Source organism: Rissa tridactyla, chromosome 4 (assembly GCF_028500815.1).
Source record: "Rissa tridactyla isolate bRisTri1 chromosome 4, bRisTri1.patW.cur.20221130, whole genome shotgun sequence".
In the NCBI taxonomy this organism is placed as follows: domain Eukaryota; kingdom Metazoa; phylum Chordata; class Aves; order Charadriiformes; family Laridae; genus Rissa; species Rissa tridactyla.
Genome location: NC_071469.1, coordinates 61,234,254 through 61,247,589, shown reverse-complemented (window position 1 = coordinate 61,247,589; position 13,336 = coordinate 61,234,254). Strand labels below are relative to the sequence as shown.

Here is a 13,336-nt window from a genome sequence, read left to right as displayed (position 1 = left end):
TGTTCTTGCTGACCTCAAATGGGACCTTGTCCACACACCTATTAACTGCTGAGAGATGAGACTTTTATTGCAGAACAAATAAGGAACACTCGAAACCTAGAATATACTCTTTCTTATGGGAATTTTATCCTGATTACTGCTAATTGTGCAAATTACAGGAGACAAGCTAGACAAAATAAATACGATAAAGCATTTATTAATTTTAAAAAATTAGGTATATTTCAATTCAACAGCATTTAAACACTTCCAAGGTTGATGAAAAACATTCTGCCCCCCCAAAAATGGTATTTTCCTAAAAAAACTGTGGTTTATTAGGAAGTAGAACTCAGTGTGATTAAAGACTTTCCTGAACCACTGAAGACTGTATGGTCTGTGTATCTGCAATTTGGAAGAGAGGTCAAATACAAGTTTCTTGCTGTCCATGACAGGGCTTTTATCATTCCCTCCTACAAAGGCTCAGAGACAATTTGTAAAAAAAGTCCCGAAGCAGCACAGATGTAGGCAAAGTATTAAGACACAGGAAAATAAACCAAGCAGACCTTCAAGAGAAGCATGAGAAGGCACAGTACCAGTTAAGTATTACAGTTCAGAAGACTTCAGTCTCATAACAAGATTTGTGAACAGCTGCAGTGGGCTCCTCAGTAGCACACAGACAGCAGATATGCTACACTAGAAACTTGTTCAGCAACTCAAGTTATTAATTTCAGAAACTTCATTCTGCTTACTGGTTAGCCATCATTTGTTCTGTTAGAGGCAATGAGATATCAGTTTTATAGTAGCTGGAATGACACTGGTAAGCTCTCCTGGATTGGAAAGAATCTGCCTCCCCACGTAAAACAGCTCTTTTATTGAAAGGATCACAGGGGGTCAAGAGAACCTGAGCCTTTGGTTCCCCCATCTTTTTCAAAATCTGTTCTTACTTCTAGCAAGCAGAAGACTGAGATAAGCAGCATGCTCTCACTCTCTTCCTCCACCCTGCGTGATGCTTTCCATCTGCTTAGTAGAACAAATACCTCAAAAGCCATAGGAGACTGAGAAGTAGAGAATATACTCAGAAACTGAGCCTTGCAACTCATTTTATCCATTTCTTACACCTTACTTTGATGCAAACTTGTGTGGCTCCTTCACAGTGGTAAAAATCAACTCATCAGAACTAGTGATGTTATACAGTAGGACACAGCCTTCAAAAAGCATCACTAAGTAGACAGGAGTAATGTGAAGTTTTTAACAACTGATCCTGCAAAGGTGAGAAGCTCCATCTAAGTCTATCAGATTTCACTGTGAGATAAGCCAGAAAAAAAGACTTACCTTAAATGCATTCAAAATTGCAATACAGTCGCTCTTACTATTCCCAGCAAAAAAAAGTTTGTTCCTGGCAATATGAACAGAAAGAATTATGAACAATTTTATTTTTTCTTCAAATATTCAATGTATTATACAGCTCAGGATGCTACACTATTAACACCTTCCAGGTCAATAAATTTATTGCAATTATTTGTTCTTATTCACATCTCCTTGCTGAAGGGTAAACTGTGTGGGCAGGATAGCAAAGATTGTTTTATTATTATTAAAAACCAAATTTTAATAGACACTGCCATGTGTTCACATCAGAAAGGCAAAGCTGAAGAATCAGGTCCTCGTACTCAGAAAAGGATGAGTTGGCTCTGTGGTAATAATTAATTCACACAGAAATAAATTTCAGTATCTTGGCTGCCCTGGAAAAGCTGCTTTTTGCATTGCTTGGCACTTGGACAGAAAATTAAACTCATGGCATGAAAAATTACATTTAGTGGTCAACTTAGTCCTCTGACCCCTAATGTAGTCAGGAAGTTGTAAAACATTTAGGGTAATACCTGTATCCATCGACATGCTGTTTGAAAGGCACTGCAAAAAAATTCCGCAAAGAGAGTGCTGCAGCTACAACAAAAACAAATCAAAATGAAAACCTGAAAATCACTTGGTTTTGGAAAAATGTTCTCACATGTTCTTCTTTCAGTTACCTATAATAAGGCATTCTTCTAAGCACCCGAAGACATGCCCAAGGACTATCAATTTTCCAAGATGCAGATCCACTGGCAACTGTGTCAATACATTTCCTAAGAAAGTCAGCTCACCATCATGTAGATTTTCTTCTGTTTGCACACTAGTTGTAAGTGCTCCCAGCTAAAGAAATTAAAATTTATTCACTTGTAAAAGTTGACAAAGTAAATATAAAATCAGTTTGTAGGAAAACAAGACAAGAAGCAAGCAATCTCAAAGCAACATCACTTAACTGTAATTCAGTTGAAGTTCTAAAATAAATTTTAAAAGCCTAGTATTTTGAAACAAAAGCTTCTATTACATATACTGAATATAAAAGCAAGCTACAAGTGATATAATTTCTAATGCACTTTGGAAAAGAAAGAGTTTAATGCAATGAACGTTCTACCTCATATCAACTTCATAATCGAAAAGCAAAATGAACAACTTCCTTGTACATGTCCGAAGCGGATCTTCAGGCTGACCATTATACATTGTAAGGTGTAAGCGTGTGATTTTGCTACTTATTAATAAATAATTTCACTTACAGAGTTCAAGTTCTCTTACTCTTTTTTTCTATTCTTTCTCACCACAGATGCCACTTCACAAACAGTATCATTATTCCCTGATGAAATTATAATCCTGTTTTAATGAAATAACTGCAGAAATTATGCTCGAGAGGACAGTAACCAAACAACAGTCAAATGTGAGAAAAGATTCTTTAGACACAGTTCCTATTTCAGGTTCCAAATAAGGCTACTATTACCTTAAATACCAAGAACAACACTTCTCCAGTACATTTTTATTACCTCAACTTTAACAACATTAAAAGAATGCCTACCTCTTTCAGCTGAAGTATGGCACGTTCAATGTCACCTACACTGGGTGGAGAAAGAGCTGTTGCCAGTAAGGCCTTTGGTGCCCCCATATCAAGCTTTTTTATTTTTAAGACTGTAGTTCCCAATGGACAACGCTGCAGGGAAGACAATGTTATTGTTACTTTCCCCCCATGGGAAGTGTGACAAAATATTTCATATGAAAAATAAATTAAAGTTTACAATTTAGCAAAACCTAAAATTATTTTTGTGTAACTAAGGATATTTTTGAGTAGCTTGCTTATTTCTAATCCACGTCCATTTTACTGCTATAATGCACCTCCTTCTATGAAGAAAACCATGTGGAATGGTCTTTTTCAATTATTTATCAACTTGAATTCAACACTCTTGCTGTTATTAATAACTATTCAAATCACACACCATCTTCAGGAAAAGTAAAGCAAAACTTCTTGTTATTGTCTCTGCTATGACCACATACATTAAAAAGATTTTTAGTGTTCCCCGTAAGTCTTACCAGTATCTCAGGTACTGCCTTCTCCGGAATAAAGTCTGTCCAGAATTCCTTGTGTACAAGCCTATAACAATACCCTTCCGAAACACGTCCAGCACGACCTTCACATAAAATAATAAATCACTAATTTGTAAACCGCCTGTTTCCAGCTATTCAAAACCTATCCATCTACAAGCCTTCTGGGCAGCTGAGCACCATGTGACAGCTGATACCGCAGGCTGACCAGTATTTTGCTCTCTTGCAGCAGACGAGCCCAGTGGAGACCTTCTCTCTATCCTTTCCTACATAAGGATCAGATGAAATAATTCTGCTTTCATAGCAGCAGTAACTAACACAAGAGTTACTTAAGTATTTCACTCAAATACCTCTTTCACATAACTGCCCTCAGTTCAGCATCCATCTCTCAGCTGAAAAGACATGAAAAATCCTGCACTAAAATACACTTCCTCAAAACCAGGAAAAGGCAAGTTCTACCAAATATAAATTTAATATCAAAAAATACATCAACGCAAGTTTTAGCATAGCCCCAAACTGAAGATTCTATATGCACAGTAAATATGCTTTGCGTTTGTATTTCTTTACAGAATGAGTATATACTTGGATTTCCTATTTGACTCCATAGCTAACAAAAATCTTCAATGTAAACAACTTTTAAGATACCATGATGAACAGCAAAACATCTTTATGATGTACTATTTGTAAAAGACACACTGATTCAGGAAGTCTACCTTCACAAATCCAAACACCATCCACTTCAACAAACTAAAGACTACTCCGCTCAGTGGGATACTCTACTGGAGAATTAGGCCATATTTTTAAATCATACGCATAGCAAGTCCAAGTCTGTTATGCAAAATGCTGCTTCTACTGGTTGTATATTGGCTGGTTGTCAGAATCTACACTGACCCAGAACCAAATGGAAATAAAGCTGTGTATTGGGTTTGCATGGCACAGTTTTGGAAGCAGGGGGGGCGGGTTTACACAAGTGGCTTCTCTGAGAAGCTGCTTAGAAGCTTTCCCTATGTCAGACAGAGCCAATGCCAGCCAGCTCAAAGACAAACCCACTACTGTCCAAGGCTGAGCCCATCAGTGACGGTGGTAGCGCCTCTGGATTAACATAGTTAAGAAGGGGAAATACTGCTGCACTACAGCAGCCAGAAGAGAGTGAGAATATGCAAGAGGAACATCTCTGCAGACACCAAGGTCAGTGACAAAGGAGGGGGAGGAGGTGATCCAGGCATCAGAGCAGAGATAAAACATTTCTCGGGAAAAACATCTGAACAAAATAGAACATTCAGGCATAGTTGTTTAATCACATTTTAATATCCTGACATGGTAAGGAATTACATTTTTGAATAAACTATTATGGCAAAAATAATCTGTGCTTCTTATTGTAAATAAAATGAAAAGCAACATAGAATTCTCCATGAAGGCTGGCTTCTAAAAATCCTTTCCATTACCTATTGTCATCTTACCTTTTCTTTGATTACAGTTCGTTTTAGATGCCCAGCAAAGTCTCAGACTTTGGTAATTAGTTTCCTCATCACAAACCAAAGTTCTACTTAAGCAGAAATCTACCACTGCAATTAAGAAAAAAAAATCTAGTATTATTACAGAACAATTTATCCTCATGGCAGTGGCAAAAATACAAGTTGGTTTTGTGTTATCAGAAAAGGAAAGTTTCAATTATTTGAAGACCAATAAAGAGAACACTAGATTTATAAACAACTAGACCCAGCATACTCTGGATACTACAATAACTGCAAAGAGATTTTAACATAAATGTAATTAACAGTTAGTGCAGATGGCAAGCATTAGAAGGCAATCACTTCTGTATTTATACATTCTATATTAGAATTTGCTTAATCTGATGCAATTATTTCAAAATATAGTCAGAATGGGAATAAAAAGCTTAACGTACTTGTGACATGAGGTCTGATTCTGCTTATTACTGCATTTAAAAGTATTTTTTCTCCCTCCAGTAAAGATTAAAACCAACATCCCACTCAGTAGCTCTATTTGTTCATATATTTGGATTTAAAAATGTTCTCTGTTGTTAAAGAAGGTTTTCAACAACTGTCAGAATTAAACTCCAACAGCAATGCCTTGTAAAATGGTGACATGTTGCCGAGATTTAGGCTAGCACAAGTAAGGAAAACATTACAAATACAGTATATACCCAATTATGAGATTTAGAAGACTTACCATACTTAACATCAGGAACTGTTACAGAACTCTCAGCTATGTTTGTAGATAGAATAACCTGAGTTTTGAAGCAAAAAATGAATAATGAATGCATAAAGAAAAAATTACATTAATGTTTCTACATGAAAAATCCAACTTGCTATGAAGAAATATAAATGTAATGGCAACATAGTATTTCTGCTCTGCGTATTAAACAAAACAAAACCTGTATTTTCTTGTCCTAAGATCAGAAAAACATAATAAAGTAGTATAGCATATGACAATACAGAGGAAGAATGGAAATACTTCCTTATGCCTTTGTTGTAACAAAACATTACACTACTAGCAGTGATAAAGAAAACCAAGACACAAGCCAAAATGTGAGGTACAAAGCAGGTGACAGACCCCCATACTAGGGGACCACTTCGATATGCAGTGCCACGGGCAGCATACTACTGTTATGCAGGTGGAATAATCGACAATCACAAACTATTCTGAAGGACAGAACTAGTGTCTCACAATAGTTTAAGGATAACTTTCTGTTACTGCATTTCTCCTGAGGTCTAAACACCAATTAAAGCAACAGCTTGGTAAGAAAGTCAACTAGTTCACATCTTGAAAAACCAAAACTGCTTTGCCCTCACACAATGGTTCACACCCTAGCAAAAGGTTTCACACACAAAGTAATGATTCAACAATATTTACTTTTCTGTAGCCAGGAGCTGTAGCCAAAAACACACTACTTTGTTCCTCTAATGTCACACATGAGTGAAGTGGGTATACTTGCCACCTAAAGAAAATATATTAGTGACATATTTACTGATACAAGAATATAAAAATTAACTACACCTCTGTGCTAAATCATATTACGTACTTAGAACTCATACAGCAGAAGGATGCATGCTCAAGTTTAACTGAACTGAAACAAGTGTGGTCTAACTTACCTTTTGTTAAACATATTTGAGAGACGTGAGTGCAGGTATCTTATTTCCCTCAAACCTAGGGAAAAAGTAATCAAGAGTTTGTTTTCTTTTTAGTGATCACTAAGTTCTAAAACAATTCTCACACCTACTTAAATTCTTAATTGACTTTCATTATTACCAGCAGAAGAGTTAAACAGTAAATGTAATAACAAGTCACCGAAACACCGTGAGTCAATTTTTCAAGAGTCATTGTCCATAATTTTACACTTACTAAAATAAAATAGCAGCATCAGATACAAAGGCCATCTGCCAGCATCCAATTACTATCCCTTGTTTCAGTTCCTTACCACTGACAACGCTCACCACATGCTGAATGTCTGGTTTAGGATAAATTTGGATATTTCAGCCAAAACAAGCTGTTTCCAGGGCCAAGAAAAAAATAAAAATTATCTATTTCTGCCTTAGCTATGTTACCTTTGGTAGTTCCAGTGCCCATTCTCTGGGACATGGATTTCACATCTGCCAGGAGAAACTTAGGACTACAGGATTTTTGCAGTCTTCCTGAATACCTCCACAGGCATAAACCTGAGAATCCGAGTTTGCTTCTTATTGAGACTTCAATTCCAAAAGCCTCATTTCCTAACATCTGTCAAACACCGGACCTCCCCAGTTGAATATTAAAGATGAAATTATTCTCTAACTGCAATACAGGATTGCTGCAATTTTCAGTGAGGCTAAATGCAGTCTGAGCCCCTGGATGTGAAAGTTCTCACACTCTTTAGATGACTGTTACTTGACTTCAGAAGTGAGATGGAAGAAAGACAAATGCAAGCGGAGGAAGAGAGATATTTTCAGGAAAGATAAGAGAGAAGAATAACTTAAATCAGAAACAAGAGGAAAGAAGGAGATGTGATGGTCTGGAAATTGTGATTTAGTTAAGGTAAGCAAGGAAAAAAGGCCAGAAAGCAAGAAACTACAGCCAGAAAAGGTGGAATGGATTCAACAAGAAACCAACATGTTGATAATACAAGGTTGTCTGGGAAAAGAAATTGCAAGAGAACATGGGAGATCAGTCAACTACTGGAGTCAGGCTGAAACTGGAAAAGAAGGGGAAGCGACTATAGGTAAGGGAGAAAAAAGATGTCAGGGAGAACAGGTGAGTTGGAGAAGAAAAAAAAAAATGGCGGCGGTGGGGCAATTTAAGTGTTTCAGGTATCTCTTTTGTGTGAGGCTAACTATGGGGGAAAACAATGTCACTAGAATCTAAAAAAGACAAGCCTAATTTACACCACAGCTCAAATGAAGTAAGAGTAATTGAGAATACAAATAACTGGCCAAATAACAAACAAAATTGATAGCACAATAATGAAGCAATTAACAAAGCTCTAAGCAAAACAACTTCAGCGCTGCAGAGAAAAACATGCTGACTGGGAAACAGAAAAATATTACCACTTTTAAAGATTATTATAATATAGAAAAAATGTCTCTGTTCATGAACTAGAGCATGTAATTAAAAGATACAGAGAAAATGAAAAGAACACCATGATATCGTCTGTATGGACATGGCTTGCCAGACAACTCGATCCCACCAGCTATTGCTCAACTATCTTGACATCTACCGCTTCCTACTTGCAATGCTGCCCGCTTACACATCTGAGTAAGACATCGAGGCTTAAATCCAATTTATGTTTAAAAACAATTAAAAGAAGCTTAATCCACGATTGGTAGAAGCAGACTACAAATAACCAATATTAACAGTAATTATTAATCAGTCTAGTAATTACTCACTAGACACAGCAAGCAGTATCTGCTGCCCAGTTCTGGAAGCGTCAAGAGTTGATCATGACACCTATAGAACAAAAGGCTGCCACCAGGAGAGACAGATCTTGGAATGAAAAAGAAAGTAGTAACAAAATCTGTTTGGCAAATGTACCAGGACAATAATGAGAGCACAGTATGGAGAAGCGCAAAAGAAAATACAAAACAGACAAAGAGACTGACACAAGTAGAACAGATAAAAGCTTAGGACAGTAGCATCAGAATCCCTTTGAGAGAAAACCCTAAAGCTTTGAGCTATGCAATTCCTGCAATCAGCAACCACATGCAAAGCACAGAGAAATCAGGCCATCCCCATCTTCTGCAAGCTCCTGGAGTGGATAACAACCTAGTGATGCTTTCATTTAGCCTGTCAGCTAGTCTGGCAGAAGCATGTTATATACTTGAAGGTGTAGCTCAGTGATGATTCAGTCAACACAGTCCAATTTATTCTTTAAAAAGTCTAGAGAACTATACATCAACATATGTGCTCAAGAAACATTAAGGTTGTCATGTCGAGCACTAAAACAAAGAATGCCAGAACTAAGATTGGTTGTGCAAACAATGCAGCCTACTGGGAACATATTTATGCATATATGTAAAAAAAAAAAAAAAAAAAAGAATCACTGTGCAGTTTAACATGGCACTTTGTATCACCTAGTACCTAGGGACAGACTAGCTCTGGAATTAAAGGAGAGCTGAGTATTGAAGGGTATTTATCTGTAAGAATCAGACTCAGTAATGTAAAATTAAGCACTGAACAAGACAGGCAATTACAACAGGAAAGGAAAACACGGCATCCTACTCAAGACAGCTGCAGCTGCTCTATGGAAGCAGATTCTGCCCCATCACTGAGTTGCACAGAGACAGTGGGCAAAAATCACTTCACAGTACTCCTCAGCACGGCACTACTCTTTCTGGATGCTGATGCTTACTCAGCTTGAAATGTCAATGGGAGTGTTGTTTTGAATGTACAAAACACTTTGTAATTGTAAGAACTCAAAAAAATCTAGGCATCTCATCAGTGTCCAAAACGCAGAGGTTATTTTTACCCAAATCTCTGTCTCAGCTGCCCTCTTGTAAACTGAGGGCTCCCCTCCCCTTTTCTCCAGTTCTGTATAAAGATTACTTGTGAAGAAAGTTTCAAGAGCTATTTGCTAATCCTCTGTTGAAGATCAGTCTTGAGTATCCAGTTATAAAACAGGCCAAAGTTAAACTCTGAACAACAACAATAAAAACCAAACCTGAGTACCAGCTCATTCAGGAAGTACTGTCTACACAGGTTTTCATGAATTTACCAAGTGTATTTAAACAGTAAGTTTCTTTTTATCTGTTGCAGTTATAAACCATCAGGGATAGCAGCAGTTGAAAGTGCTAAAGAGTAATTTCAGCCTGAAACAAAGACTCAGAGGGCCTGAGGAAATCTGAAAGCACACCAGACAACAAGAGTATGAGAAGCCAGCAGCAACAGAAATGGTCTCCCTACTTTATTAGAGGCAAACTGGAATGGGTCCTACACCGACATGATGAAGTAATTTCTTCTACGCATTGATTTCATAGAGAAGGTAACTCTAAGAAAGGCAGCTGTAATGCCTTTTAGCTGATGGCAAGCACCCTCCACTGAAAGCTACTCTGCAACTGCTGGTGTGCTCTGTTTCTGGTCCTAGTATTAGTATATCTACTGCTAAGCTCAACACAGCAGGGAAATGACAACCATAAAGATTTTAGAGAGTTAGAAAGTCCGGGTAAGGATAGAGCTTCCTATGCCCAAGGAAACAGCTGATCCTGACTCTGAGGTGACTCTCCACTACAACACGCGCAAGTCTTTTCAAAGTTTTCAACCAGCCAACTTTCACATCCATGAAGTAAAAGAATACATGAAAACACCAGCTAATAGGTTTGTGATGATCAGTAAACCTAGGCTGCAGCCTAGTCACACAAAAATTATTGTATGCTTTTGTTTTCATAGGCATTCTCGCTTGAACCCCTAGGTTCTAGGTTTACTGCTTAAAGACGACTAAAACTATGTATAACCAGTTCTTTGATCATTACATACTGTGTCATCCTGTGTGCTTTTTAATGCGAATTTTAACTTTTACTACAAGAATCTAGATAGAATCCAGGGAAGAGACTACACTATGTGCAGATAAGAAAACATTTCTAAAAGAATCCTAGGAACTTCATACAATATTTAATAACTAATCTAAAAAAGCGAGCAACTATTTCTGTGCATTAACCGTAGAATTTATTTTATTACTGTAACTTCATTTCTAAAACATAGAAAGTCTTAATTTTTGACTCACTGCTCTTCCATTTATTGACATATTTAAACAGGTTTGCAAGAAAAAAAATACCCAAATAGACTAAGCCCCAGTTAAATGCATGCTTAGTAAATCCTTGGAAGAAGCACCAGAAGAAAACTTGTTAGATGACAAATAAAGAAAAAGAAAATTATTACGATGTACTCACCTGGTAAAAACACTAGCACGCTTCCGCATTCTGATGTAACACTCAAGTTTTTTTTCTCCCTAACAAGAATATGCAGTTTCATTAATTTTACCTCAGCCTACTTTATTACCCCAAGATATTTTATTTTGAAAGAACAGGCAAAACTGCAAGTTTTTTTGTAGCATGTATTATTTAAACTTGGAATTCAAAACACTATTTGCAACTATGCTTTCTGAAAAACATAGTATATAAAAATTGGAACTAGATCATTAGGTTTAGTTTTGTCTTCAAAATCATGTTAAAACAGAAACATTCTTATTTACCAATAAAATTTATCAAAATTAGGTTATAACACATCTTAAAATGAAAAGGTATTATATTATACTACTGCAGAATTCTATGTAAACTTATTCAGTAATTTCTCAAGTGCATGTAATACTCTTGTATTCTAAAAATATCGCTAGACACCTTTAACAAAAGCCTAGCATGTAATAAAACTAACCATTATCAAGAACTACAGTCATGACATTAATTGAAGATGTCTCCCTCCAAGATTATCTGTTAAGAGTCAAGAAGCTAAAATCACCTTAACATAATATAGAACTCATATTTTTGGTAGTAATCATTCCCGATTCAAATGCTTTCATGCATCTTAAAACTCTTTACTCTCAAACTGTATAATGAGAGGAAAGTATAATTTTCAGTGGAAGGTTCCTAACAGCCCTTTTGGTATTTGAAAGCAGAAATGCTAATGCCTTCGCGTTTGCTTATAAAAGGTAGCTTATTAGTAAAGGTTAGTTTAATTTCACTGTCCTAAACTACAGTACAACAGCTTAATTGGAAAGATCAAAAGAAATCAAAGAAAAAAAGCTCAGATGTCACTTTATATTGTAAAGAAGTTAGTGACAAATTTATTGTATTTATGTACCTCCATCAACACTTGTACTTCAGTGGTTCACTTAACTGCTCAGGTGAGCTTAAGTAATGCTTTCTTAAAATTCCAAAGTTTACATAATGCTAAGTTTGAAAAAAATTAAGCTTACAAAACAAAATTATTTCTTCAGCATACATTTATAAATAATTAGAATATATGGGAACAAAAATCATTCCTAAAGTAAATAGGCACTCTGTGTTAGACCAAAGATGTAGAAGCAACTCTAACACATTTTCAGGTACTAAGTATCAATTTACAAAACACAGAGAATAAAACAAATTATTTACTTATTTCAGAAGACAGTAAGGCATTAAGCAGCCAGTGAAAACTAATGCCTAGTTTGTATTCTTTTTTTCATGGCTTAATGTATGTTTTAGTTTACAATAGAAAATGTATTTCTAGTTCTATTCTTCATATAAATAATACTCAGCTCTGGGCTGCAGCAAGGAATCTAGTTTCCATATGATGTGGCTGGCTTGAATGGTCACTTACGTTCCAGGGCATGAAGTGTATTTCAAGAACACAGGGCATTTCAGTAAGACCTACAAGCAGCCTTAGTATGATTAACCTGAGTAGAAATCACACAAATGTACAAAATAAAAGCAGAGATGCATAGAAAATTAAGTTACCACTAATAACTATAATACATGGGCTGCTGCTGTTCCTTAATTAGTGTCTCATTTCCCCAAAGAACGACTGATTCCAGATCTTGAACTCTATCTTACCTATTGCTTTTCATCTCCAACTCATCAAATGACTGAATCAAAGACACTGCTACTTCATACATTTCTCTTACTATCACTGGTTCCTCAATTCTTTGAGAAGGAAGCTGTGCAGAGAAGAAAATATTGATGTTAACGCAGTATAACAGGCTAAAAGACTGTAGATCACGTACGCGTGTTGATTTGCCAAGTGCTTTTCAATTAAAACTGATCCAGCACAGAAGCTGTACAAAAAGTAACTTAATCTGGAGCATTCATTACCTCCTGAATAGACATTTTCCTTCAAGCATCCTGTCATTCTAATGCTAAAGAAATACTTTTGATATTTACCTACTTAAGTTAAGCACTAGCCCACTCTCCATCCCCTAATGTTTGCAGGACAAACTCCTTATCCAGAAGTGTTATGCACGTGAGACTAAGCGCAACCCATTGGAAGAGGATGACAAGATGATGATAAATTTGTATAAGGCAGACACAATCCTTCTCATAGGTGCTATAATGCAGGTCTCTACCTGACTGCCAAATAAATCATGTACCTCTTTCTCTTTTACATTACCTTTGCATTTAATGGCTCATGTTTTAGGTCATACCCTGTCAGAGAACTATGATTCTGATGTACACAATATAACCCTGATAAGTCATATCTGCACTGTTTTCTAATATTCTGTCACAAACTTGACTTTAGTATTTAAGAACACAAACCACCAAGTCAGCAGACCAAAGACAATAACTTAATCACATTTTAATTTTGAAAAGAAAATGCTTAATGAACTAGAAATACTTTGGGAATGGTCTACAGTATTACATATTTTTTTCCTCATAGGGAAAACAGGTTTTGATCATTGCTCATCTTTCATTCTCAGGGTTTCTCCTTATTCTAGTGGAAACTGTCTTTACTCAACTAACTGCCACCTCTAACTTTTCTGGAATTGTATTACTGTGTA

The 13,336-nt window shown here is 36.3% G+C and overlaps 1 protein-coding gene across 1 annotated transcript in view; it reads right to left on the bottom strand.

Annotated features, from left to right (window-relative positions):
- TDRD9 (tudor domain containing 9) overlaps nucleotides 1-13,336 on the bottom strand; it is a 62,716-nt gene that overhangs the window by 27,491 nt on the left and 21,889 nt on the right. The window contains exons 6-16 of the mRNA XM_054199540.1: nucleotides 12,396-12,499; nucleotides 10,758-10,816; nucleotides 6,495-6,549; nucleotides 6,256-6,340; nucleotides 5,572-5,629; nucleotides 4,842-4,946; nucleotides 3,370-3,467; nucleotides 2,861-2,992; nucleotides 2,001-2,163; nucleotides 1,854-1,917; nucleotides 1,309-1,372 (exon numbers count right to left, since the gene is read on the bottom strand). Of these exons, the coding sequence (XP_054055515.1) occupies nucleotides 1,309-1,372; nucleotides 1,854-1,917; nucleotides 2,001-2,163; nucleotides 2,861-2,992; nucleotides 3,370-3,467; nucleotides 4,842-4,946; nucleotides 5,572-5,629; nucleotides 6,256-6,340; nucleotides 6,495-6,549; nucleotides 10,758-10,816; nucleotides 12,396-12,499 (987 nt within the window). The remainder of the gene's footprint in view (nucleotides 1-1,308; nucleotides 1,373-1,853; nucleotides 1,918-2,000; nucleotides 2,164-2,860; nucleotides 2,993-3,369; nucleotides 3,468-4,841; nucleotides 4,947-5,571; nucleotides 5,630-6,255; nucleotides 6,341-6,494; nucleotides 6,550-10,757; nucleotides 10,817-12,395; nucleotides 12,500-13,336) is intronic.